This window comes from Necator americanus, chromosome IV (genome assembly GCF_031761385.1).
Source record: "Necator americanus strain Aroian chromosome IV, whole genome shotgun sequence".
Lineage (NCBI taxonomy): Eukaryota > Metazoa > Nematoda > Chromadorea > Rhabditida > Ancylostomatidae > Necator > Necator americanus.
Window position 1 is genome coordinate 10,894,948 of NC_087374.1, and position 23,216 is coordinate 10,918,163.

The 23,216-nt window shown below is 39.1% G+C and overlaps 2 protein-coding genes across 3 annotated transcripts; both read left to right on the forward strand.

The window, feature by feature from the left end:
• Positions 1 to 162: 162 nt before the first annotated feature.
• Positions 163 to 4,011, forward strand: RB195_000907 (uncharacterized protein; the record flags this gene model as incomplete). The annotated part of the gene is made up of 8 exons (XM_064197464.1): positions 163 to 228; positions 296 to 463; positions 517 to 583; positions 1,338 to 1,501; positions 2,222 to 2,353; positions 3,585 to 3,686; positions 3,746 to 3,868; positions 3,934 to 4,011. 8 exons carry the CDS (start codon positions 163 to 165, stop codon positions 4,009 to 4,011), a joined length of 900 nt encoding a protein of 299 aa, XP_064053345.1.
• Positions 4,012 to 4,771: 760 nt separating this feature from the next.
• Positions 4,772 to 13,191, forward strand: RB195_000908 (uncharacterized protein; the record flags this gene model as incomplete). 2 transcript variants are annotated; one of them, XM_064197466.1, is made up of 13 exons in its annotated part: positions 4,772 to 4,855; positions 6,648 to 6,691; positions 6,735 to 6,801; positions 6,868 to 7,040; positions 7,314 to 7,451; positions 7,509 to 7,704; positions 7,768 to 7,866; positions 8,934 to 9,095; positions 9,268 to 9,375; positions 9,622 to 9,717; positions 9,773 to 10,033; positions 11,793 to 11,912; positions 13,015 to 13,191. In XM_064197466.1, 13 exons carry the CDS (start codon positions 4,772 to 4,774, stop codon positions 13,189 to 13,191), a joined length of 1,725 nt encoding a protein of 574 aa, XP_064053346.1. The 2 variants fall into 2 exon arrangements, with proteins under 2 accessions (XP_064053346.1, XP_064053347.1); XM_064197465.1 differs by lacking the exon at positions 4,772 to 4,855 and having other exon boundaries at positions 6,688 to 6,801.
• Positions 13,192 to 23,216: the final 10,025 nt, after the last annotated feature.

Here is a 23,216-nt window from a genome sequence, read left to right on the forward strand (position 1 = left end):
TGTGCAGTTTACCCTTTTTCTCTGTGTTTCCGTGAGAATTTTCCCTCACATCAACTCGTTTTTGCGTTGGAATTGCTGCATGCTTCTGTTCATCGCCCCATCATTCTTTCGCCCGTCGTTTCTCTTTCTTCTCTCATAGTTCTCCTTTTCAGGAGGCCTGCGATGGCAAATCAGAATCCACGCCTTCGCGGTAGGCAGAATGCTCCACAACGGGTTTATAGGAGCTCTGTGAGTTGTTTCTTTGTAGAACAGAAGTGAACACGTGATGATTAGCTTTAACCCCGTTTTATTTCAGCAGATAAGATATGCGCCTGGTGCGGGCGGTGACACGGAAATCAGTTGTTGTGTGAAATATTCCGTCTTTGGTTTCAATGTTATGTTCTTTCTAATTGGTTTCGCATTGCTGCTGATTGGTGTATGGGCACAGATAGAAAAAAATAACATATATAGTCACTTGAACAAGGTTCGACTCATTCTTTAGACTGTAACGTCCATAGTTTATAAACCTCCTTCCAGGCTTCTAAGCTTTACCTTGATCCGACGTGGTTGCTGCTCGTTGTTGGCCTCGTTACATTTGTCATAGGTTAGCCATTTTTCACGTATTTGGTCGAATTTCTTCATTAATATCAACACATTTGTCCACTTGTTGGGATCTTCATTCCACAGGAAGTACATATACTTCCCCCAATTGATGAATTAAACCGTGCTTTCACGATTACAAGACAAAGAAGTGAAGTAGGAGCTTATGGCGCTACTTTCGAATTGTTTACTAGTTGCTCTCCGCAGTATTTATCCGTTGTGAGATCGATTTCATCCTGAGTGTAGTTTTCAAGTTTGTGTACAGCATCAATGATTATCTGCATCGCCATTTTATCATTACGATTAACGATTATTACACTTTGCAGTTTTTTTGATTGATTTCATAGGAGTCAAGTTAAGGAGATGCACTGGGTTTTCCAATAACAGAACGCCTACCTTTGACATTCGAAATTCGGTCGATCCTTTCTGTTTGAGTAACCTGTTTTTTTTTCGGCAGGGGGAGGGGGGAGGGGGGGGGGGAATAACATGGCTACCATGCTGCTGCAGTACTGATCGCAGTCAAACAGTACTTTTATATTAAATCAGATAAATTGCCACGTTCCTCAGAGCCTGGAAAATAGGTGAAAAATGACCATTCTTCTCCCCCCGCTATCAAAATTTCAAGTGTTGCTGACATGTTAGAAAAAGATGAGATGAATGACAAAAGTGAACAATTCTTTGTGACCGTATTGCTTCTACTTTCTTCCTTTTTCTTTCTGCTTCTTTTTCTTCTGCTTATTAGAAAACTCTTTTTTCAGGATTCAGTGGTTGTGTCGGTTCTCTGCGTGAGAATACTTCATTTCTAACATTCTACTCGTCTCTTCTTGGCTTACTTTTGATAGCGGAGTTCGCCGGAGCTGTATTTGCATACGCTTGTCGCGACCAGCTTGATACCTACATACGCAACTTACTTAATGATGTGGTCAGCCATGTGTTCTTTGAGCAGTTTCATTTGTCTTTCATGAGTCACTTTTAATTACGTGTGGTGGTCTTTCTTTGGCTGCCTTTTTCATGACTCATCGTAGTTAACAACGTTTTATGCCTTACCACAATTCGAAGCTATTCAAACAATGTTTTTGAGCGTGTATTTATGTTTTCTTGTTATGCCAACGAGGTTTAGGTGAAACTTGTTTATTGGCCTGACGTTTCGACAAACTCGTCTTTTTCAAAGGCCTGAAAATGGTTCGAGGTCTTTGATACCATGCATATCCCATCAAACTCCTCCTCTCTCCTCGCCAACCTCCGATATTGTTCCATGTACACCACGCAAGAACAACTTAAAAGAACTTAAAAGGAAAACAACTGACCAGTTTCACCGAGTAGCGGGGTTGGTAAACCACCGCGTTCTTAAAGACTGTCACCAAGGCGAATGAGATCTATGCACTGTGCAGTATGGTATCAAAGACCTCGAACCATTTTCAGGCCTTTGAAAAAGACGAGTTTGTCGAAAAAAATCAATAAATAAAGATCAATAAATCATATATATATATATATATATATATATAAATCAATAAATCAGTAAAGAAGTTTCATTTAAACCTCGTTGGCATAAGAAGGAAATATAAATACACTATCAAATGCCGAGGTTTCAAGAAGAGAGGACTTGGAGAATGTTTTTGAGCGTTTTTACTCTGAAATTCAGGTTGTTGGATATCGCGATGATCCGGATCTGCAAGTGCTCATCGATACTATGCAAGAGTCCTGGCACTGTTGCGGCATAAACGGAGCTGACGATTGGGATAGGAATACATACTTTTCGATTGCTGCTCGAGAGGTAACAACTTGCTTTGGTGTTATAAATGGTGTATCGAGTGTTGCTGAAGAAAATTAACTGCATAGTTTCAAGTCTCCTTCTAAAGATCCTCTTATTCCACCGTTTTTATGAATTTCATAATTCACATGTACATGGAGAGGTCTAGTGAATCGTATTTGCAAATTGAATATGAGACGTTGATTGTTCTCATTTCCATTAACCTTTTTTTTTAGAACAAAACAATTGCCTTCATAGTAGTTCTTGTTCTGTTGCGGAATACAGAGTATTACTTACAGTAATATACTCTACTATAGATATATACTCATAGATGCGATAGTCGGAGCAGGTGCTCTGACCCCCGTCACTTTGAACGGTTGGCGAAATTACTCCCTTCACTTTTGGGCGGTTGACGAATGGACCCCCTTCAATTGAGCTGCACGCATGAGGTAAACCCCCTTCACATGAGAAGGGTCCGGCTTTTCCCTATCGCACCTATGTATGTACTATAGATCCCCTTGACTATTTTTTTCTACAACCATCGTTACCATCCTTCATTCAGAACGCATTAGTATCTATTCTTTTAGTTTTGACATTCGGTTTTGCATCACTCGTCAAATTTCAAATGTGTGATTCAGTTCAACTTCAATCACAACACTGAATTCTTGTTAGAGGACGTTTAGCAGGAGTTTACTTTATTCTCTAACTTGCTTAGCGTGTAAAAATTGAGCTTATTTTTCTTCATTTGCTGGAGTTAATTGCATAGTTTCACTCCTGTAAAGAGTCCTACTGTCATATTGTCATCACATAATCGGGGTACACTCATTCTCCTTAAGTGAAAGGGTATTTTCCTCAAATTCGTCAGGTTTTTTCTTAGCGTAATCGAAATAAGTTCGTTGCATGAAGTATATCACTCAAAAACTTTTTTGTTTTTTGTGAAAATAATCAGCCTCCGAAATTAAAAAAAGAACCAGATTTGTGGTTCTGTTTGTCTCAGGGTAAAAAGTTTGAAGTCTTGTTTGGAAGTATCGAAGGACATCCTTTTATTCTTTTTTTTCTAATTTATTTTGTTGACGTTTTTTCAACTGCCTGACAATTCTCTGCTAGCAGCCAAACGCTCACTCCTTTAGCGACTGTGCGCTCCCATGTCTAGAATTTCTCATTAGGTGCTCGCACGGGTTTGTAAATTTCTGCCGTTGCACGATTGTCGATATTTCACGTCTGATATACAGTCGATCAATTGTTATCGCCGCAGGTAGCATCTCCGGAAGCAGGTGGTGTGCCGTTCTCATGCTGTCTCAACAGCAGCCAAATGGCTTTCAAGAACTTCTACTGTGGTCACGGTGTACGGTTGAAGGTGCGTTCATATGCCTTGTTTTTATTAGCTTTCCCGTTCCACTATAGCTGAATTTCCAGGAACATGCTCAGAATTCGCTTAGCACTATATATACGGATGGTTGTCTGCCGAAATTACAGCTTTGGTTGAACAATAATGTATTCCTTGTAGGCATTGTCCTCATAATTGTTGCAGTAATTCAGGTGAACGGATTTGCTTATAAACTTGGTGTCCTGAGATGCTTTTCTGTATCTGTTTACTGTTTTAGATTCTGGGAATTTGTTTTGCCCAAAATCTGAAAAGCGACATATTTGCACAACGAGCGAAATGGTACTATACTCATTAATACAGATTTTCCTCGCACTTTTCATTTGGGCTCCTCCTCTAGCAAGTTTGCATTATACGTAACATTCCTCTTTCATCTTTGTATTTATTAATTAATTATGTGCTAAACATTCATATCTTCCTCATGTATATGTGTCCATCAAAAATTTCTGATAACGTTGCTTAGCATAGTCGTTTATACGAGGTACTTCACTGTATGCACTGTCATTCGATGCTTTCTCTTCTCATTTGCTTTCCTTCATGTCCTGCTTCACAGAACTCGTATGCTGAGCAGGTATTTTCACACGAATCCTCGATACTGTAACGCTCACAACAAAAAGGGTTCAAGAATATGTTGATTTGGGACGATAGGTCATTGTATTGTTAATTGATGACTACTTTTTTCACAATGGTCTATTGTGCCTGTGTTTCGCTTACATGTTAAGAATTTCTTTCCTTTTATCCTCATGCCACTCCTCGCCTTTGCCTTCATATTCTTTCACAAAAGCTTTGATCCCGCGAATGTTTGACCTTCGCTGTTATTTGTGCAGATTTAGACAATGTTTTGTCATCTTTGTAATATATTGAACTTTGCTGATTGTACAGATTTCTTTTCATTGTATCCAATAAAAAAATTAGCTGTTCCTCTTGTTTGCTTTTTTTTTGGGATTTTCCATTTAAATTTCTTTGATGGGGAATACGGATAAGTGAGAATATACCAACTTCATATGCTTCTTAGTTACGTGCTATTCCGTTTCCGCACCCATGTATTTATAAACTGTATGGATTGGTTTGGTGTCTGCGTTGGAGGATCGCTTCTTCTGGGAATTGTTGCTTTTTCATCTGGTTACCCATACGCTGTGAATGTAAGTTGTTTTGCATTCAAAAATGTCTATAGCTGTTTTCTCCAGACGTAGCTGTTTTTCTTTGCTAGATTTGACTGCAGGTATTTGTTTTTTGGTAATTGCTCCCACATTTTTTCCGCACATTGTTTTTTAATACTAAATCGTGGATCTTCGGCGCTTCCATAGCGTTATAATTGTACGCTTGATCACATTGAATCAGGATGTTATTGATACTGGTGATGTTGAGGTCGAATATTCACGAAAACTTTCTGCCATATTTATCGAACTTTTTTGTTTGCTTTCAACACCATTTTAAAAGGATAAAGGATAAAGTCACTGGCGTATCAATCTACTTGGGCGGCAAAGCGTTTTACTGGAATTCGTAATCGTTGAGGTTTTGGAACGTGTTGGCCTATTTTTTGACTTGTGAGGGCTAACCGATGATCAAGGCAGTGTTTTATCCTCACACACAAGTCTGGTACCAATTTATCAACCCCGGGTGGATGAAAGGACTTTGGCTTACCCTACGGGGGTTTCGAAGATCTCTTTTATGTAAGTAAGGTGGTTTCAACACTATCTTACTTACATAAAAAAATCTCCAACGAGCGTACTGATGATTTTCGATTGATGTTGGAATACAATCTTCCTCATCATTATTGAATGTTCCTTATGATTCTGAAGAGGCATGAGAAAGGCTCAGTGAACTAAATTGGCAGCATTAAAGTAATTTGCAGTTTTCACCTTACATGTATTTATTTTTTTAGTGATATCTTATCCTTCGCATGTTGAAAACAAGCAAATCACTGAGAAAATTTCGTGGTGGTTACTTTTTGTTAATGGTTAATGTTTCGTTTCTTTGCGTCATTCAGACGTGAAGCAGTGCAATCAATTAAACTCTGCGTCTAAATTAATCTACAGAGCTTTGCCCTCCTTGCTGCCTGTTTATGCCTGTTTATGCCGGCAGTGTAGAAGTCTACAAACTGAAATCGCAAAAGCTGTTGTCCACACCTTCTCAATTGTTGAAGTTGTTTGCACTTACAGGAAATTGCCGTGGTTTGAACAGCACTGTTTTTACTGTATAAGTTCTTTCGCCGTGGGAGCCTATTTAATTGGAAATCCACCTCATCGGATGTCTTACGTCTCGATTTCCCGAAATGATACAGAACCATTTGAAACTTATCGAAATAGAGTCACATCAAATACTGCATATCTTCAGCAGTACTTGGATCCTTCATGCGTCATAATGCTTCATGCTTCTGCTTGAAGGATTATGACGCATGATCAAAAGCAGAACAGTGATGAAGCAGACGAGCTTGCTTGCTCGTCTGCTTCATCACTGTTCTGCTTTTGATTTCATTTGTGTAGTTGAAATCATCAGAACGAAACTTCCTGAGCAACCAAACAACCAGCCGAAGCGCTCGAATATTCTAAAACAAACGAATTTCCAAATTTGTGCTTTGTTTCACGATACGTTGAAGACACATACTGCAACCAATTTGGAGTGTGCCTTTGGAAAATAGAAGATGTAACGCCACAATGAAGGAAAACTCTCAGAGATTAGCTACGGTGTGGACTCACAAGTTTATTGCTTCACTTTAGCCTGCTGTGACTCATAAGGTGTTTAGACATTTCTTAATTAGTGCTGTGTGGTAAACACCACTTCCGGTTTATACCGGTGTTCGTGGTTTCCTCGATCAAAGTCTCAATCTGTGTCGATTATGTCAGTTTGTCACCAGAACAAAATACTCTAATTGACATTCTGAATCGAGGAGCTGTTACTGCTCATTTTCAAATTTATTACCACGTACTGCAGAGTTTCTCATCTTTTATCGACTGGCTAAGGACTGGTAGTGATGAGTGGATTGACATGCAAAATCAAGAATTGGCTCGGCTTCGGAAGGAGCAAAACAAAACTGGAGGAAGAAAATCCGCCGAAAAATATGAGCGAACTGATTGAAAGATTGCCTGTACGTTTTGTTAGTTGAAAACTTATTTATTTTTGCAAGTTTCTTCTAGGGAGATCCTCTGTTCAGGAGTCATTTCACAAATATATGCGAGAAGAACTACCATATCGCCGTGCTGCTGCCATCGTCTTCATCGCTATTGTTCTTGGAATGGGAACTCCCCTATGGTATCACACCACTCGAACATATCGCGCACCTTTCGAGACATTTTCTGAGGAACAAGTAGTTCCTCTCAGCATACAGTAAGTTACGTATCTGATTTTCAAGCTCTTGCATTGCATTGTTCATCGACATGTTGTTGACACTATCGCAGCAATCTTCAGTGCTGCAAGATTTACTTCAGGAGATCTTACGTTCCCATGAGTTTCGAAGTCCTCTTACTTTTTATCTTCTTCATTCTCGTGCAATTATTTCGTTTGATGCTCAGAACTATACTGAAAGCTCTTATTTGGAAATTAGTGTAAAAGTATCCTTCGGAATTGTTCAACTTTGGCTTATCTTTCTTTTCTATTTAGAATTCGCCTTGTTGTTACCAATGAAAGCTTCATAACAGAAATTAATGATGTAGCAAACGCAGTGCTTAACAAGATTACAGAGGGCCAAGTAAAAGCTCCTCTGGATATTCATTGGACTGTACTGAATCAAGGAGTGAGGTAAAAGTGATACCGCTTCTTGAAAACATCTACGCATACTCTTATTTGTGCATTCAGAGATGTGGGTGCCCTTGAGAGTGAACACATTTCGAAGTCGGATTCACTTGATGTGTTTGTTGCTGTTGTTCCGCCAGAGCATTGGTCCCATTTTTCGGCTACCGTTGTATTTCTTAGTCGTGGCCGTTGGGCTTTAGTACAGTATACTTCAGACAGAACCAAGCTTGAGGAGAGGCTACAGAGTCTCCTCTGGGAGGTAAAGACATTCATGAGCCACGTTTCTCATTCCCTGTCAGTTCTCTATTTCTTTCCTATTCAGGTCATGATAGACGTTCCTCATTTAAATTCTATTGTCAAGCGTGATCTTCGCGAGAAAATGCAACCTTGGCAGATTGCTGCCCTCTCTCCTTCTCACCAAGTTGTTTTTCTTTAAATTTGCTTCGTATTTTATTTATCTTATATACGCAAATATATAAGGCTGAGTAGAAAGTCTTGCGCAAAAGAAATCTATTTTACTTCATTGATGAGTTTACTCAATGTTCAAATTTTGTAATCATCATTAATCTACAGTTTATCAGCAGCATTACCTTCTCCTAGATGTTAGAAAACTTTTCTAATCCTTTTGTCCTAATTTTCCAATAAATTTTCGAAAAAAATTCTTCTGAGTAGAGACCTGGGCTCTCCGCAGTTGAAGGAGATTTTCCCTCGCAGCATTTGTCTTGGAAGCGTGAAAAGGTTATAGTCAGATACTCGTAATTCAGCCAAGCCCGCTGATTTTTGTTGATTTTTAGCTTTTTTTTTAAATGTGATGTGGGCTCTCGCATTATCATGCAAGAGGTAGAAAGTCGAGCACATCTGGTGTTTTCTTCTTTCGTTTTGATCAATTTCTGAACTTGGTCGGTGTAGCTAAGAGCTGTGATTGGTGTACCAGTTGCGAATACAATCACTAGTTTCACTCGCACCGAACAACTCCAAAAATTCGTTGCGAGTGCTCTTTCGGACAATGTCAATCTCCAGAACGGGTTAAACCAGTGGTTGACCGTCCACCGGGATGCGATAGCTTAAGCGAATGCGTAGTTGATATTGGGGACGGTTGCGCCACTCATAGAAGATGATAGCTCGCGGTTGTCGTTTGTGGATAGAAGTGCTTTGATTGCCCCTCATATTCCCTCATATTTAGCTATAGAGATAAAAAAAAACCTTTTAAAAGTATTTCGTAACCCTAGACCTATCATCTCTTTGCTACAAACTAAAAGTTTTCAAAATTATTGGTGGAATACTTTCTACTCACAACTTAAAAAAAAAAAAAAAAAAAAAAAAAAAATATAAAAAAATAAAAAAAAAGTGACTTTGTTTTGAAGGAGAAGTAGCACGTTAATTTTTCTCCTTCAGCACAAAGAGTCTTTAATTTTTTGGTGTAGCTTATTATTATATAAGGAACTTTATCAGATACTCTGTAAAATAAATAAAGTTTTTTTCTTTTAGAAACGATTGGTTTGGGATTCTGCACCTCTTTCCATGAACTACATTGTCCAAATTATTCATGTGCATGACAACGCATCCCCGTTGACTGTTCCATCAGACAACGTCATAATGGAAGTAGTGGAAGTGTTTGCACGACGACTGCAGCATGTTACTCGTTTGCAGGTGTGTATACGTGAGAAAGCTCACCAAGAAATTGACACAGCACATTTCCAAAATTGTGGAAGAACGTCTCCGAAATTTCTTTTTTTTTTGCAGTTTTTTTGCTTTTTAAAATCATTCGTTACACAAGATTTATTCACAACACAATTCATAGCCGAAGAATTTCTTCTTACAGATCAGTTCCGAACACTTGTGGGATTTTGAGATTTCAAACTTTTTTGAAGTAGATGTGCAAGGCAGATTAACTCTTTCTCAACAACAGACAGAACGATTATTGAAAGAGGTTAGTTCGGTTACAACGACCCTGCTGATGCTGATGTCAGCTATTCTCTTTAAGTCAAGGGCTGATTTTTAACGTACCTCTATCAATGAAAATTATAAACGTGTATATTCCACTGTTAAATTGCTACTTCAAGCATGTTGTTCTCATTTCGCAGTTTCAACTGCGACGGGAACAACCAACATATCCTTTTTAGGAGTGAAGAATTTTATTTTATTACTATAACGTTGAGATACTTTTTCTTTACAGGTTGATTCGCAGCTTCAAACTGTTGAATCATCTTTTCCGGTGTTAAAGATTTTGATAATCGAGAAGGAGGAACCTGTGGTGATGTTGGATTCCTTTGTAAGCCTTTGCTCTATTCCCTTTGAGACACGTATTACAAATTGCTGTTTTCAAGGGAGAAGATAGTCGTGGCGCTGCTGTAGCTTCTTGGGGAGCGATTATTCCACGAATATCCCTGGGTGAAACACTAGACGATGCGCAACCTGCTGCTAGAGTATTGGCTGCTCTGAGGATACTGCTTGGTGTGGACAGTGAACTGCCAGCTACGTGGAAACGTGCACCTGTTCCTTTGGCAGAATGGGAAATAGAAAGAATGCGGCTGCGTGCTGTGCTCGACAATGCCATGCGAGCGATGTCTGCTGTCAGCGCTTTGAAGGTCGGAACTATCCGTATTTCCTTACGAAATTGTGTTGACTGAGAGAAAAACTTGATTAAAAAAGAGGAGACGGCGTTCGAATTATCAAATTCCTCAGATTGATATTTCTGCCAACATTTCTGACGGGAGAGTTCCACTATTCCTTGAAGGTAGTATGACACAAATTTGATATTTTTCTAGAGCTTAAGAATTGCTCCCGGAGAAAAATCTAGGGTTAGGGATCCAGATTATGAGTATGTGCGTGTTCAAGCTTACTCTCCTATAATCGCTCTGAAAAACGGCGTGCGCAGCTGCCTTCCTGCACGAATTTCTCTACATTGCACCTCATAGCGCTATCTCTCGGATTGTACAATCGTTACATTTGGGAGCCAGCGAACGATAATCAGTGAGATTTCCTCAGCGGCTTATTTAAGTAAAACCAATGTACAGGCTGGGGAGGAAACTGCTGGTGTCTCGTTGGAAAATTTGTACGGAAGGCTGTTTTTCAGGACGATTAGGGGGAATCGAGTGTGGTTACGCTTATACTTGTAATCTTCCCCTGATACTAACTTTTCTGGAGATCCCACATTGTCAATTTGGTATGCTTCCTTAAGTGGGCAGAAAAGTGCAGTTCTAACTCAGGAAGTTCAATACTGACTGACTGTACTGACTCCTACGGATCCTAGATGCAGTAGTCGACAAAAGATTTCGAAGTTTTGTCGCTGTGGTTCCAGTGAATCCTGTCATTATCTATTATCTGAATTAAACAATAGTGCATGGAGAGGAGTACGAGGATGACCTTGTTTACTCAATGTTGATCTTCTTTATAGGATTCTATATTTACAACAAATGGAGAATTCCTACGGATCCTAGATCCAACCGTCAACAAATTCTGAGAATGCGTATTTCGAGTGTATCAAAACAAGTATCTCGGACTATTAAGAACGATTTTCTAGTACTTCAAATACGTATCTAGTGTTGACACGGAATCATCTGATTCATAAAACTCGAAAAAGAAAATTGAGTATAATTTAGTTGGGAAGGGGGCTCTCAGTGGATTACTAAATCAGTCTTCCTTATTCCCGTAAAAAACGGCCCGGAAGATGCGGCGTGTGCACGAGGTTGGCGCGCTCCAATCGAACTCGATGTGGAAAATGATGCGCCAGAGCGCCCAAAGCCGTATCTTCCGGGCCGTTTTCTACGGCAATTAGGAAGAAATGAACGGAATCATCCTTCTCTCAATAATCTACGATCCCGTATACGAATACTCCACCGGAAATCCGTACCACCCCAGATTCGTGGGGTGATGCCTTTAACATTAGTCTTAAAGTATCTATGGCATATAAGCTAATGTTAGTAAAGGAAAAAGTAAGATAGAGCGTTCAGGAATAAGGGAGTCACTAAGTGCCCCATTCCACTCCCTCTGTACATTTTTCCCCAGAAAATCTACCAGAACATGTTGAACGTGCCGCTTCCTTGTAACACAGTCGTAGTTCGAAGCTATTGTGTTGGACTGAAGCATTACATCCGCTGCGAAGGCATGTACCGGTTCCCTACCCTTGCTGTCCGATGAGGCAGTGTTTTCTCGGAGCACTTTTTTGTCCTTTTTTCTCTCGTGATTCAAGGTTAATACCAGCGGAGGCGGTACCGGTGCTCACATTCGGCGAGGATGTCGTTACATGTACTCAATAGTGGAGTAGTGACTGTTCGGAACCAACTACTGTCTTTATTTTGTTAGAATCTATTGAAAATGTTTGGAGCAGTTCTTTCTTCGTTTCAGGCTTTGACTGAAAAAATCACAAACGTAGTGATTAGCGACGATGTAGCTGCGAAGGCGAACGATGCCGTGAGGCTTGTGAAAGAAGGCCTCTCAAATCGGGAGGCTCCTCAACTTGACAAGGTTAGCAAAAAATTTGAGATCACATTTTCAGCTTTTTGCAGAATTACAAAACAGTTCTTTTCTCCTTCTTCAATGTTGCGGACGTGCTCACCTTTACTTTATCGTAGTAGTATGCGAACCCTATGCAAGTGTTTCTATTTTCATGTACGTCAGATGAAGTGGTCCCGAAGAGAAATATGGTGCTTCTCAAAGGCATCACCCCACGAATCTGGGGTGGTGCGGGTTTCAGCTGGGTTATGCCTATACGGGTTCATGGATTGTGGGAAAGGGGATGATTCCGTCCATTTCTCCCCAATTGCCGTAAAAGACGGCCGGGAAGATGGGGTGCGTGCACAAGGCTGACGCGCTCCAATAGAACTGGTTATAGGAAGTCGCGCTCCGGAACGCTCGAAGCCGCATCTTCCGGGCCGTTTTTTTTACGGCGATTAGGAAGAAATGAGCGAGATGCCACCTGTTTCTACAATCGATGATACCGTATAGACTTTGACCATCGGAAATCAATATTACATCAGATTTGTGGGGTGATGCCTTTAAAGAGACTTCAAAGAGACAGAAAATTATGAGGTGTTCACGGTGCGGAGCAATCACATAAGCGCTTATCAGGATAGATACAAATTCATGATCTGGATCTTTTTTAAATTTATCGTCTCTTTAGATTGAGAATAGAAATGATTCAGATTAGCAGAAACAGTCACAGCGATATGTATAAGTGGAATCTGTCAATTTTTTTTTTCGGAATAGAAGGAGGAAAATAGCGCAATTCATTCTGTGTTCATAGCAGACATGATCATAACACTTTCAAGCATAACCAGTGAAGTAACCGTTATTCTACCCGTCGGAATTTCCCTGTTATAATTTTTTTGTGTGTTTTAGATTGTTTTCTTTTGCTATGGCTATTGGCTATTGTAGAGGCGCGGGGATTGAAAACAATTTTGGTTCACAGAAGTTTTACAATAGCAGTTCTATCATGTTTAGGGACGTAAAACACTTTCCCCCTACCCCCCTTAATGAATACAAAATGTGATGTGATAATGTGAAAGAAAGAAAAGTGAGGTTTTGACTTAGAGCAAAGAGAAAAGGCTATGTGATCGTTCTGTTCCAGATCTCTGCTGGTCGTAAATTGGCTGACGAGGCGCTGTCAGATCCGTCGTTGCTCGCTATGTTATACTTCCCAAAAGATCAAACTATGGCTGTCTACCTTCCAATTATGCTGCCCACCCTCATACCTATGTTCGGTTCAATTATCGCCCTCTGTAAATGGGCCCTCGGATGGTCATAACATGGAAAGTGCGTGTATTTGATTGTCGGTTCCGATGTTTTTCCTCTTCCTTTTTTTCATTGCTTTTTTTTTGCTACAAGAGAACAAATAAAGTTGTTTTGTCGTTCTTGCTAAGATCGGGAACCTATGTCACTTAATTATCGCCTTTAATTTATTTTCTCACCTATGATTTGTTCTATGAAATCTCTGTTATTGCTAGTCTAATGTGGATTGTTCCTGGCAAAATTTGTAGTTTTGCGTTTGCGTGTTTCTCTCGTGCGAATCGCATTTGCTTCACGTGTCTCCAGGCGGTTCGCTCGATTTCTGTATCTCGTTACCTCCTTTGCTTTATTGCTATGCTTCTGCTGCTGGCTGGTGTTGCGATTTCGACACGTTTGCGATTAATTGCTTGCGATTCTCATTCTCGCACTCCAATTATTCATTCCTCAATTTCATTCATCCTGATCGTATACATCTTTATTGCTATGAGTGTTATTTTACACGAATGACACCCATTCTAGTCGAATGAGTGTGTTTCTCTGACCTAATGGGAAGTCATTTGATTTTTGTTAGAAGAATATGTGCCCTTTCGATAAAACTATTTCACAAAGTACAGAGTTAAGAAATTTCTAGACTACTTTCCTTCCTAATGGCAACCTGACGGTCAACGGAATATAAGGATCCATGATTGCATCGTTAGTATAAACTTAATGTTGCAAGGGAACGTTCATTCGAGAACTATTCCATTATGTCAGATCAAATTTTATAAAAGTCTTATAGGGATGGCGTTTTGGATGGTGCTAATAATACTTTAATGTTTTTGTCATTGGAAGAATTTTCCTAACAATGTTGTTGTTTGTTGTTTGTGTTTTGTTGGACATGTTTTACGATACCTTGATGTGTTGAACCGAATCAAATCGGTGTTTTTTTTTTGTTTGAAAGAAATTTGTAGAGATGTTGTAGCATGCACAAGTTCAGTGTACTAAAGTAGATATCAACTAAAACTATTCTAAAACTCTTCAGGAAATAAGTATTAGCACAAATTTTGCCAAAAATGACGTAGAATTAAATCTCTTCTAAGAATTATTACAATTATTATATTATTACTTTAGCCGTTGGTATGTTGCAGAAGGAGGTTCTTCGCAATTTTTTCCCTATTCAGTGTGATGTGTGAAATCCTATGGAAAGAGAACTGTTAGTATCGCGAAACTAGCGAAACAAATATGTAAGTAGGAGAAAAGTACAAGCTGGGGATGTTGAAGTGCATGATTGAACGAAGCTTGTCCAGTGTGGCATCTGTGGTAGCGGAATAGGCAAAAACCAGGACATTTTACACATTTGGAAGTTAGTAAGCATGTAGTGTTGAACCAGCAGACGAAGTGGTTTCGCTGTTTCAACATATTTATAAATTCTGAAATTATTCTTCTAGTATATACTTTAAATTAAATCTCGTAGATTATGGAGAGACGAGTGATTCCGTCCATTTCTTCCTAATTGCCGTAAAAAGCGGCCCGGAAGATACTGCTTCGAGCGCTCCGGTGCGCTATTTTCTACGACGAGTTCGATTGGAGCACGCCAATTTTGTGCACGTGCCGCATCTTCCGGGCGCGTTTTTTTACGCCAATGAGAAAGAAATGTACGGAATCACCCTTCTCTCCATAATCTCCGATCCTGTATATGAACACTCCACCTGAAATCCGTACCACCTCAGATTCGTGTAGTGATGCCTTTAATGTGTAATTTCTATTGAACGTCAGTGTTCAGTGTTTGTACTTTGCTTCACTCCCACGTATCCACGCAATGCACAACGCGAATTCCACCTACATTTGTATCTTCTGTGTCTTACTACCATCCTAACTTCTAGGTACTCAACTAGCAACAATTCATGATTTAAAGTGCGAATTGAGGAGTTTAGTGGAATAAAACTGGCGGTACTACAACGTGTCAGTGAGATTTTCAGCATAAAACTCGAAAAATGTAAAATGTAAAATGATAGTCCTTATTGGAGTAATATTCCAAAAGAAGAAAGATTTTCCTGCTTCATAGTACTTCCGATTTGTAGCAAAATATCACATTAAAAATGTTTCTGAATGTTTCATTACTACCTATGGAAGTATGATTTCCCTACAGAAGGAAGGAGGCAGCAACTCTACTTTGCTGTGTTGAGTATCAGCTGAAATTATCCCTGCAATTTATCCTGAACACTCAAATATTCACCTAGTACCTTGCTTGACTGCGACGAATCCTTGGAGGAATGAATCCTGTACCTCAAAGTGATTGGAATCTAATGAAGTAAATGAGGTTGAGATCAGCTGTTGAAGTGCATATTCTTTCACTTTATTGCAGAAATGGAGGGGATATTAATTATTTTTGAAATTATTTCTGTCATTTTATCGATGTAATAATGATGCAAAGTATGTAATAATGGCGTTCGTTTTTCTTATTTTTTTTCGAGCTGATTCAGTGGTGGTTCTTTTCTATCACTTTTTATTTTCAAATTCTATGATACTATTATGTGGTCTTGCTAGAACCTCATCGTGTAACCTTTGTTAACCAACGAGAACTAATTGGAAGTGAAGGCAAGAACTGAATGTCTCACATTTGCATGACCAACAAATCCAGAAGAATGAGAATATGGCTCCGGATCCTGCGATCTCATTCATTTGTTGATGTTATGACCTTTGGAACTAATGGAACTTCGGAAATCGTTTTTGCCAAATGTGATGCCTATAATTTTACTGTGATGAGACTTAAGACTCATGTAGAAGTCCTTGTTTCACTCTCGATCTTGATTTCTCCTTTGATGGCCAACTCTTTTTTGTCTACCGCCTTTGCTCACACAAACAGTTCTTCAAAACCTGTTCTGCAGGTTTCATTCACTCCATTAATAAGTAAAAATGTACATAAAATAAATAGAAGTTAGAAAAAAGTTGGGAATAAAGAGACCTCCGTTTTGCCTCTCCTTTGGACGAAAAGACTGTTAGTAAGAGAAATAAGAAGAAGTTACTCCTGAAGTTCTTCATACAGAAGCAGCGGCTGTGGAACAACGGCGATGTGGAAGGGCTAGCTTTATACTGCTCCAATAATGAGGGAAAAGGGATCACAGTGAGAAGATTTATCATCCAATAGTCTGGAAGAGATGTTGCCGTCATCGTCGTACATTCATTTGCGGGTGGCAATTCATTTCAGGTGCACCTGGTTCAATTCCACGCTCCCGCTGTCTCACATCTCACGACACAGCTTCAATTGATTGCGAAGCTTTGTTGGCTACTCCCTCGAGACTTGGTCGCCCACGATGCGTGCCGTTAGCTTCCTTCTTGTATTTTTTGGTCCTGTTCTTCTCTTCTTCGCGGGACTATCCTTTTTATGTTCTCAGCTCAGCAATTCTATTCTCTTGCTAGACCTGCTCTATCAAAAAGTTGTGATTATTCACAGAATTGTAGTCATTTTAACTTGAATTGAATTGCTATGTGAAAAATACGCTGGGTTTTCAGCAAATATGACGACCCTCAACTCTGCCTCGATTGGCCAATTTGCGGCGCATCTCATTGGCTGGCCACCCTATCTCTAACACGGTGTCGTCAGCTTTTTTCGACCGTGGGCGTGGTCTCGCCATCATTACTGCGTTTTCGCGAGAAAAAGACCAGCAATCACCGCAAAAAAGCTACACACGCGCTTATTTTTCTATTACAAAAGAAGTTTGTAAGCGTTGATAGTGTTCTCGAAGGAATTAAAAAGTTTACATGAATGAATATGTGTCTATCTACTCCCGACTCATTGAAACTTCAAAAATCCAACTTAGAAGTGATTCGGAAAGAATTTAACCGCATAATGACGGATATATTCTCAAAACTCCAAGAATTTGCTTGAAAATTCCTTGGTCTAAACACGGATGTAGGCGGTTATGCCTGAGTCTCTCATTTCTGATGGGCACGCAAATCATTTCTTTCCCCACTCGTCATTGTGGTAGCGCACAAAGAGCAAATTGTCACGCGAATTCATGACTAAGTAAGAATTAGCAACCAAGCAGAATTTTTAGAGGTTAAAATGTTTTTAGAAGTTAAAGTTAAGTGTAACAATTCGAACGAATTATTGTGTAATAAATAATTGGTCGACAAGTAATTGATTAATCAATATTCGAGCACAAACTCTTAAAAATATTGTTTTATTGGGTATAGCGCAGCGGTACGAAGCTCTGTGAGGGCACAGTTGTTGATGCGAAACCGCCCTGGGCTAATCAAATGTTTCGTCTGTCCGTAGTCGATAAATTGGTGCCAGAGTTGCCAAGGAGGATAAGAAAACTGTCTTGATACATCGGATGACGCCCCCCTTGTCATCGCAAACGATTCTGAGTTAAAGTCGAACGCGTTGGTGCACCAAAAAAAAATTGACCAACGGCCAAGCACTTTATCTTTTATCCTTCTAACGCTTCATTATTTTCGAGTTAAACAGAAATATTCCCAGAAAACACATTTTCGAATTATTCCCTAGTCACCAACAAATAAGAGGTTAAGAATTTGAGTACTCGGCCGATGTACTTAATTTTACTTAAGTAAAATTTTGCTGCAATGTTTGGTTATGAACTTTCCTTCGGAACCGTTTTTAATTCGCTATCCCTCCATATTTTTAGCTTAAATTTTATATAATGACGAGAAATCGATTGACAATATTATAGAAAAGATGATTGCAAAAAATTTTTCACTCAGAGGAAATTGTGGTGTACAGACTACCTTCAAAAAAGTGTAAAAACGTTTTTTGCTGCCCTTAAGTGACTATAACGGTTATGATTTTCATAGCAATATGCACTTAGTAATAAAGATTAGTAGGCTGTTATTTTTTATATAAGAATCTGAGAAAAAAATGCTGTTTGATCCTCTTAACATTATCTCTTTGGTCTCTAAGTAATTGTAAAAACAGTAGAGGACATGGAAGGAATGAACAAGAAACATTCCAGCTCTGGTGAAACGTTCGTTTAGCTTATCATAAATCCCAATTATCATAAAATACTTATTGTTGTCCGCATGTGTGGTTCAGTATGTGTCGCCAAACAGTTTTAACAATGTTTCCTTCGTTCTTCTCTCATGCATTTTATCTCACAAAGCATGTAAACTGTCTTTTGACCTTTTATTCTCACAAAATCTGAAAGTGTCCGAGTTTAGAGAGAAAACGCGCACGTGAATTAGGGCATGATTGGAAAAGAATGGCTACAAGTGTGATGTATAGGTGAAGAGAGGAGAGAGAGAGAAAAAGAGGAAAAACGGAGAGAAATTCAGCAGTTTGTTGAATACCAAATAGCTTCAACGTTCAGTATAATGTAAAATCCTCAACGAAAATGACGTATGTAAATGCACAGTGTGAGGTTGTATTGGTTGTATTGTACTATCGGTCTTAGGGAGTTGAAGAGCTCACGATGACGTATTCACTCCTCAGCATACACGGATGTGAGGTAGAGGTGTTGTCCTACAACGATATCACGTTCATATTCCTTGCACACATAGTACTTAGTACTCAAAACTTTAGCTGTTAAAATGAATACGAACCGCTTAGCTGACGGGTACCGAGCCGTGGTTAAAACTCTGTGAGGGAAATGCTAGTGAAGATTTAAACACCTCTCTGACATTGACGTTCTCTTGTTGTGCCAGCAAGGTTTTCTCGGAATTTCTTTCGTGGCCTGACGTTTTGTCAAACTCGTCGTTATCAAAAACCTGAAGGTGATCCGAAGTTTATTGATGGTATTGATATCTCATCTAACTACTCCTCTCTCCTTGCGAAGCCTCGATATCGTCCTGGGTACACCACGCAAGATCTTTTCTGATAGTCTGGTCCGAGGATAGCCTGCATTCTGATGATCAGGGAGGACTGAAACATTTTAGACGATTATTTTGCGCTCTCGCGTCAAGATTATAGCTTTATGGTACCCATTGTTCGTAAATAATACTATTTTTCGTTGCTTTTTCTCTCTTGGGGCATCTTGGAAGAATGGGAGAAGAAAATTCAACAAAGTGTTAACGACAGATCTGAAATCACGGATAATGGATCACAATCACACAGCCGTTCACACAAATCTATAGGTATGTTCAGCAAGGATTTTTGCGCAGTTTATTTCTGGACAAACTTGGTTCATCAGCACAGATGCAATCCTCAATGGCTAACGTCTTATTTACGCATTCTAGCTAGTTGAAACGTTAAATAATCCATGTGGATCCTTCTTTGGGAATAGCGTATGCTTCCTGCCCATCTTCTCCGGAGCTTTCTGAGTTTCCACTATGATGCTGAGAAATGTGGACGTTCGTTTCTGATATGAGTAGGCGTGGCGCCAGCTTTCAGTTGTTCGGGGCGACGGCCGGTACCGCTTCCTATTGATCGTCGAATCCTGCCACAGTTTCCGTTGTAGAAACCACCGTATATTCAGCAACTAATGTTTCCGTCTCGATAAAATATGCCGCACATGGTTTACCGTCCATCACCATGCACCAAAATTAGGCCAATGACGATAGAACGCCCACTGACTCTCATCATCATGCTCTTTCTTTTTGGGATTCATTACCGTAATGATTTTGGAAGGAAGTTAAAGTTAAGAATATTATTTCTCTATTCACTTACTGCTAGTTCTCAAAATTAGCTAAGGGTTGACATGGTGACAAGTAGAAAAGAACTCTACAAAATTTTCAAAAAAAAAAAAAACTGAGCTTAGGTGTGTCTGTATTTTTTTGGGAGCAAATCTAGTCTGTTCTCAGTTAACCGGATTTAGAAAGCGAATCATTCCTTCCGGAGACTACTCTTTTTTTGTCCACCAAATTACAAGAGATTCTCGTCATTTTTCATGAAAAACACGCTATATTTCACTACATTATTTGCTGTTTTTTTTCTCGCTCTGAGTTTCTTGAAAACGCTCATGTTCTACTCGTTTTGTCGTGCAGCACGTGTTTTCTTTTCCATTTTCGCTACAAAATTCGTCATTGATTTAACGGTGGTGTTTCGTTCATACATACATCCACGTCCGCTTTCACGACCACGTAATTCACATAATCACAAAGCGAGCGCTGCTTGAAAACAACTGCTCTACGGCTACACCAATCAACGCAGCTCTTGTCCTTATCATCCTATTTCATCAGCCAATCACAACACTTTCTCATATGCTTTCCTGAAATCCGTGAAATATTCAAAATCGTCAAATATAAGAAAAAATCAAAACAGTACTAATGGTATAATTAATGTAGTATTATTATAAGAGAAGGAAATTTAGCTACAGTAAAAGTTTTCCGACGTGCATCTTCAGGGAACTCTCACAATTCATTTAACTGCAGTTCGACTACGTTCTTTTGTCTGCATCTATGTATTTAGATCAGCACAGGAAGCAAAAACGAAATTTTTATTACTGTCAGGATCTTATAGTAAGTATGTACTCCGAATAAACGACATTTTGATGTTCTGAGCTCTGGAGATTTGAAGAAACCGTGGATTTTTGCGATGAAACACGGTTATATATTTTAGTATCGTAATCCATTAAAAAAGGGATTAATGATAAATTCAGTACCAGCAAAATCAACCGTGCAAAAAAAAAACGGGCGAATGATCTAAATCTTCATAATTGCATGAGACGATGCATGATTGTTTTTTAACCCATAATTTCGTTTGCTTCCGCAATAATCTTTACGACTAATAATTAATTTTTATGAAATGGAAAGGAAAAGACATAAACGAAGCAAAGAAAAGTAGTGTCGTAGTTGTAGTTTCTTTTTACTAAATTAAAAGAAATCGAAATTACCGCCGAATATGAGTTTAGCAAACCACTTTAACCTGTGGACAAGTATCTGTTAGATGCAAATTTTCAGTTTTTGGAGTCTTTTTGCATAAATACCTTACCTAAACCAGAATAACGTATGGCGTAGAATCTTTTTGCTCTAAAGTTGACATTTATAGATGGTTATTATAAAAATTAAATTGATCGGTGAAACAAAAAAAAAGAATATAATTTTTTTTGCAAGAATATCTTGTACTATTTCTTCGTACGAACTTAGCCGACAAATCCTGATCAGTCATTTCACCTACAATGTTCATTGTGAGAGTAGCCATCGCTGGAGGATACTATCCTGTAATTTAATGGAATTACCACTCCGAGCACGAGGAAAATCCATAGGACTAAAAACGGAAACGGAAGGATTTCGAGCGAAATTAAGTTGTTTCAATTTCTCGAAGTCTCGAATAATTTCTCGAAGTCTGTCAGACGTTTTTCAAATCAAATTGTTTTCTCCGGAAAGGAAGGCAACAATGTGAAAAATTTCCAGCTTACAAAGAAAAATGTGTTCTGTATTTATTGATCAAGTTTCCTCAGAGATTAGGGAAACGTGAGTATGCCGACGAAAATAAAACCACTACGACATTATTTTAGTACATCCCTACTGAAGTTTCACATGGAAATCTTCCGCTATACTGAACACCTCTACGAAAATTTTTTTGAATGCTTGAACTTTAAGCTGTAGAAAATGAAAAAAAACAGAGAAAAAGAAAGAGAAGCGGGCTTAAACATTTAAACTGAGAATACAACTCACAGAGTACATTTAACACCACCACCTAGACAGAAATTAAAAGGTTCCTGGCGTATTAATCCGCTCGGGACACGCCAATCAGTTTTATGGAATCCGGTATAGTGGGGGTTTATGAACTAGTGTTGGCTTGTGCTTGTGTGAGTCAGCCGATGTATCAAATTAGTGTTTTTATTCTACCAAACAATTCTGATGGCAATTTACGGACCTCGTAGTGATGGAAGATTTTGTTGTCGATAGGCCGGGTTTAAACCATCGAACGATCGTGTAGTTACAGTCGGAACTCTTACCGTCTGCGCCACTCCTACCCAACTAATTGCAATTGTAAGTGCAGCAATAACAGATGAATAAAAAAGCAAATACGTTCGAGTTCTTGTCTGGGCTGATGTAATAATGGAGAATGCTTAAGAGCAGTTTTTTAGTTGTGTTTTGTTGCTTGTCTATGCTTTTGTGGATTTTATTTCTTCTCATTTACGTCCTGACGAGTCTCATCGTTGTTCTACACCAACAAATTGATATTATCCAGTCGAGATATAGTCGCTGAGGAGCAAATTTTGAACGTATTCGCAAATGCATTGCAAAACTACTTTTAGAGTTGCTTCAATGGATTCTGTTGAGAGAAAAAAAAACTAATTTTGTTCACTAAAAAATCTTAGGTTGAAGGTTAGAGGCGAAATTGCATTCTCTTCTCGCGACATACTTGCGGATTTCAGATATGTTATCTTTTTTTTTAGGGAAATAAGGAATTGTAGATCGATCTAAACTTAAAACATTCTCATTCACAAATCTGCGCTTAGTCCTATTATTCCTGTCGCTATTACATTACACATTGTTAGAAAAGTTTTAGTGACTAAAAACTTCCAACTTCAATTAGAGAAGCGAAACAATTGCTCCAAACATTTTCGAATATCTACAACAAAGAAAATCACAGTGAAATAGAACGGGATGTCACTGCATTTATCGCCAAACATTACCGTTGACCAACAAATCTTCAAAATTTTCAAGAATCGAGGAAAATTTCGGTCTCTTCTTTTCTTACGTAACGTGCTTCATCCCGTATGCTTGGATACTAAACCACTTAGACATTGGTTAGCTAATTATCTACGAGTTACTGCTGTAGAGAAAGCGAACACATTGCTCGACAAGCAGAAGGCTGTGGGCACTTTTTTTTATGCGTCCATACATATATTTTTAAGCTATGTACCCACTGCGCTAACAGTTTTACCTCCGAGTTTCGTGAATTCTGGGACGGGTGTAGCACAGTCTGTAAAGAGTTCCGCTGCCTACACGATCGAGGTTCGAATCCGTTGTGTCGTAGTGCTCCACAGTTAAGAACCTAGACTTTCATCTCTTCGGGATCGGTAAACTGGTACGAAGACATGCCTGGGAGGATAAAAACACTCACTAGACGCATCGGTAAGCCCTCGCAAGTCATTGTATAGGCCAGTTACCCTAACAAAGTTTAACAAAGTTTCAAAGCTATCGAAGAAAAAAAAATTG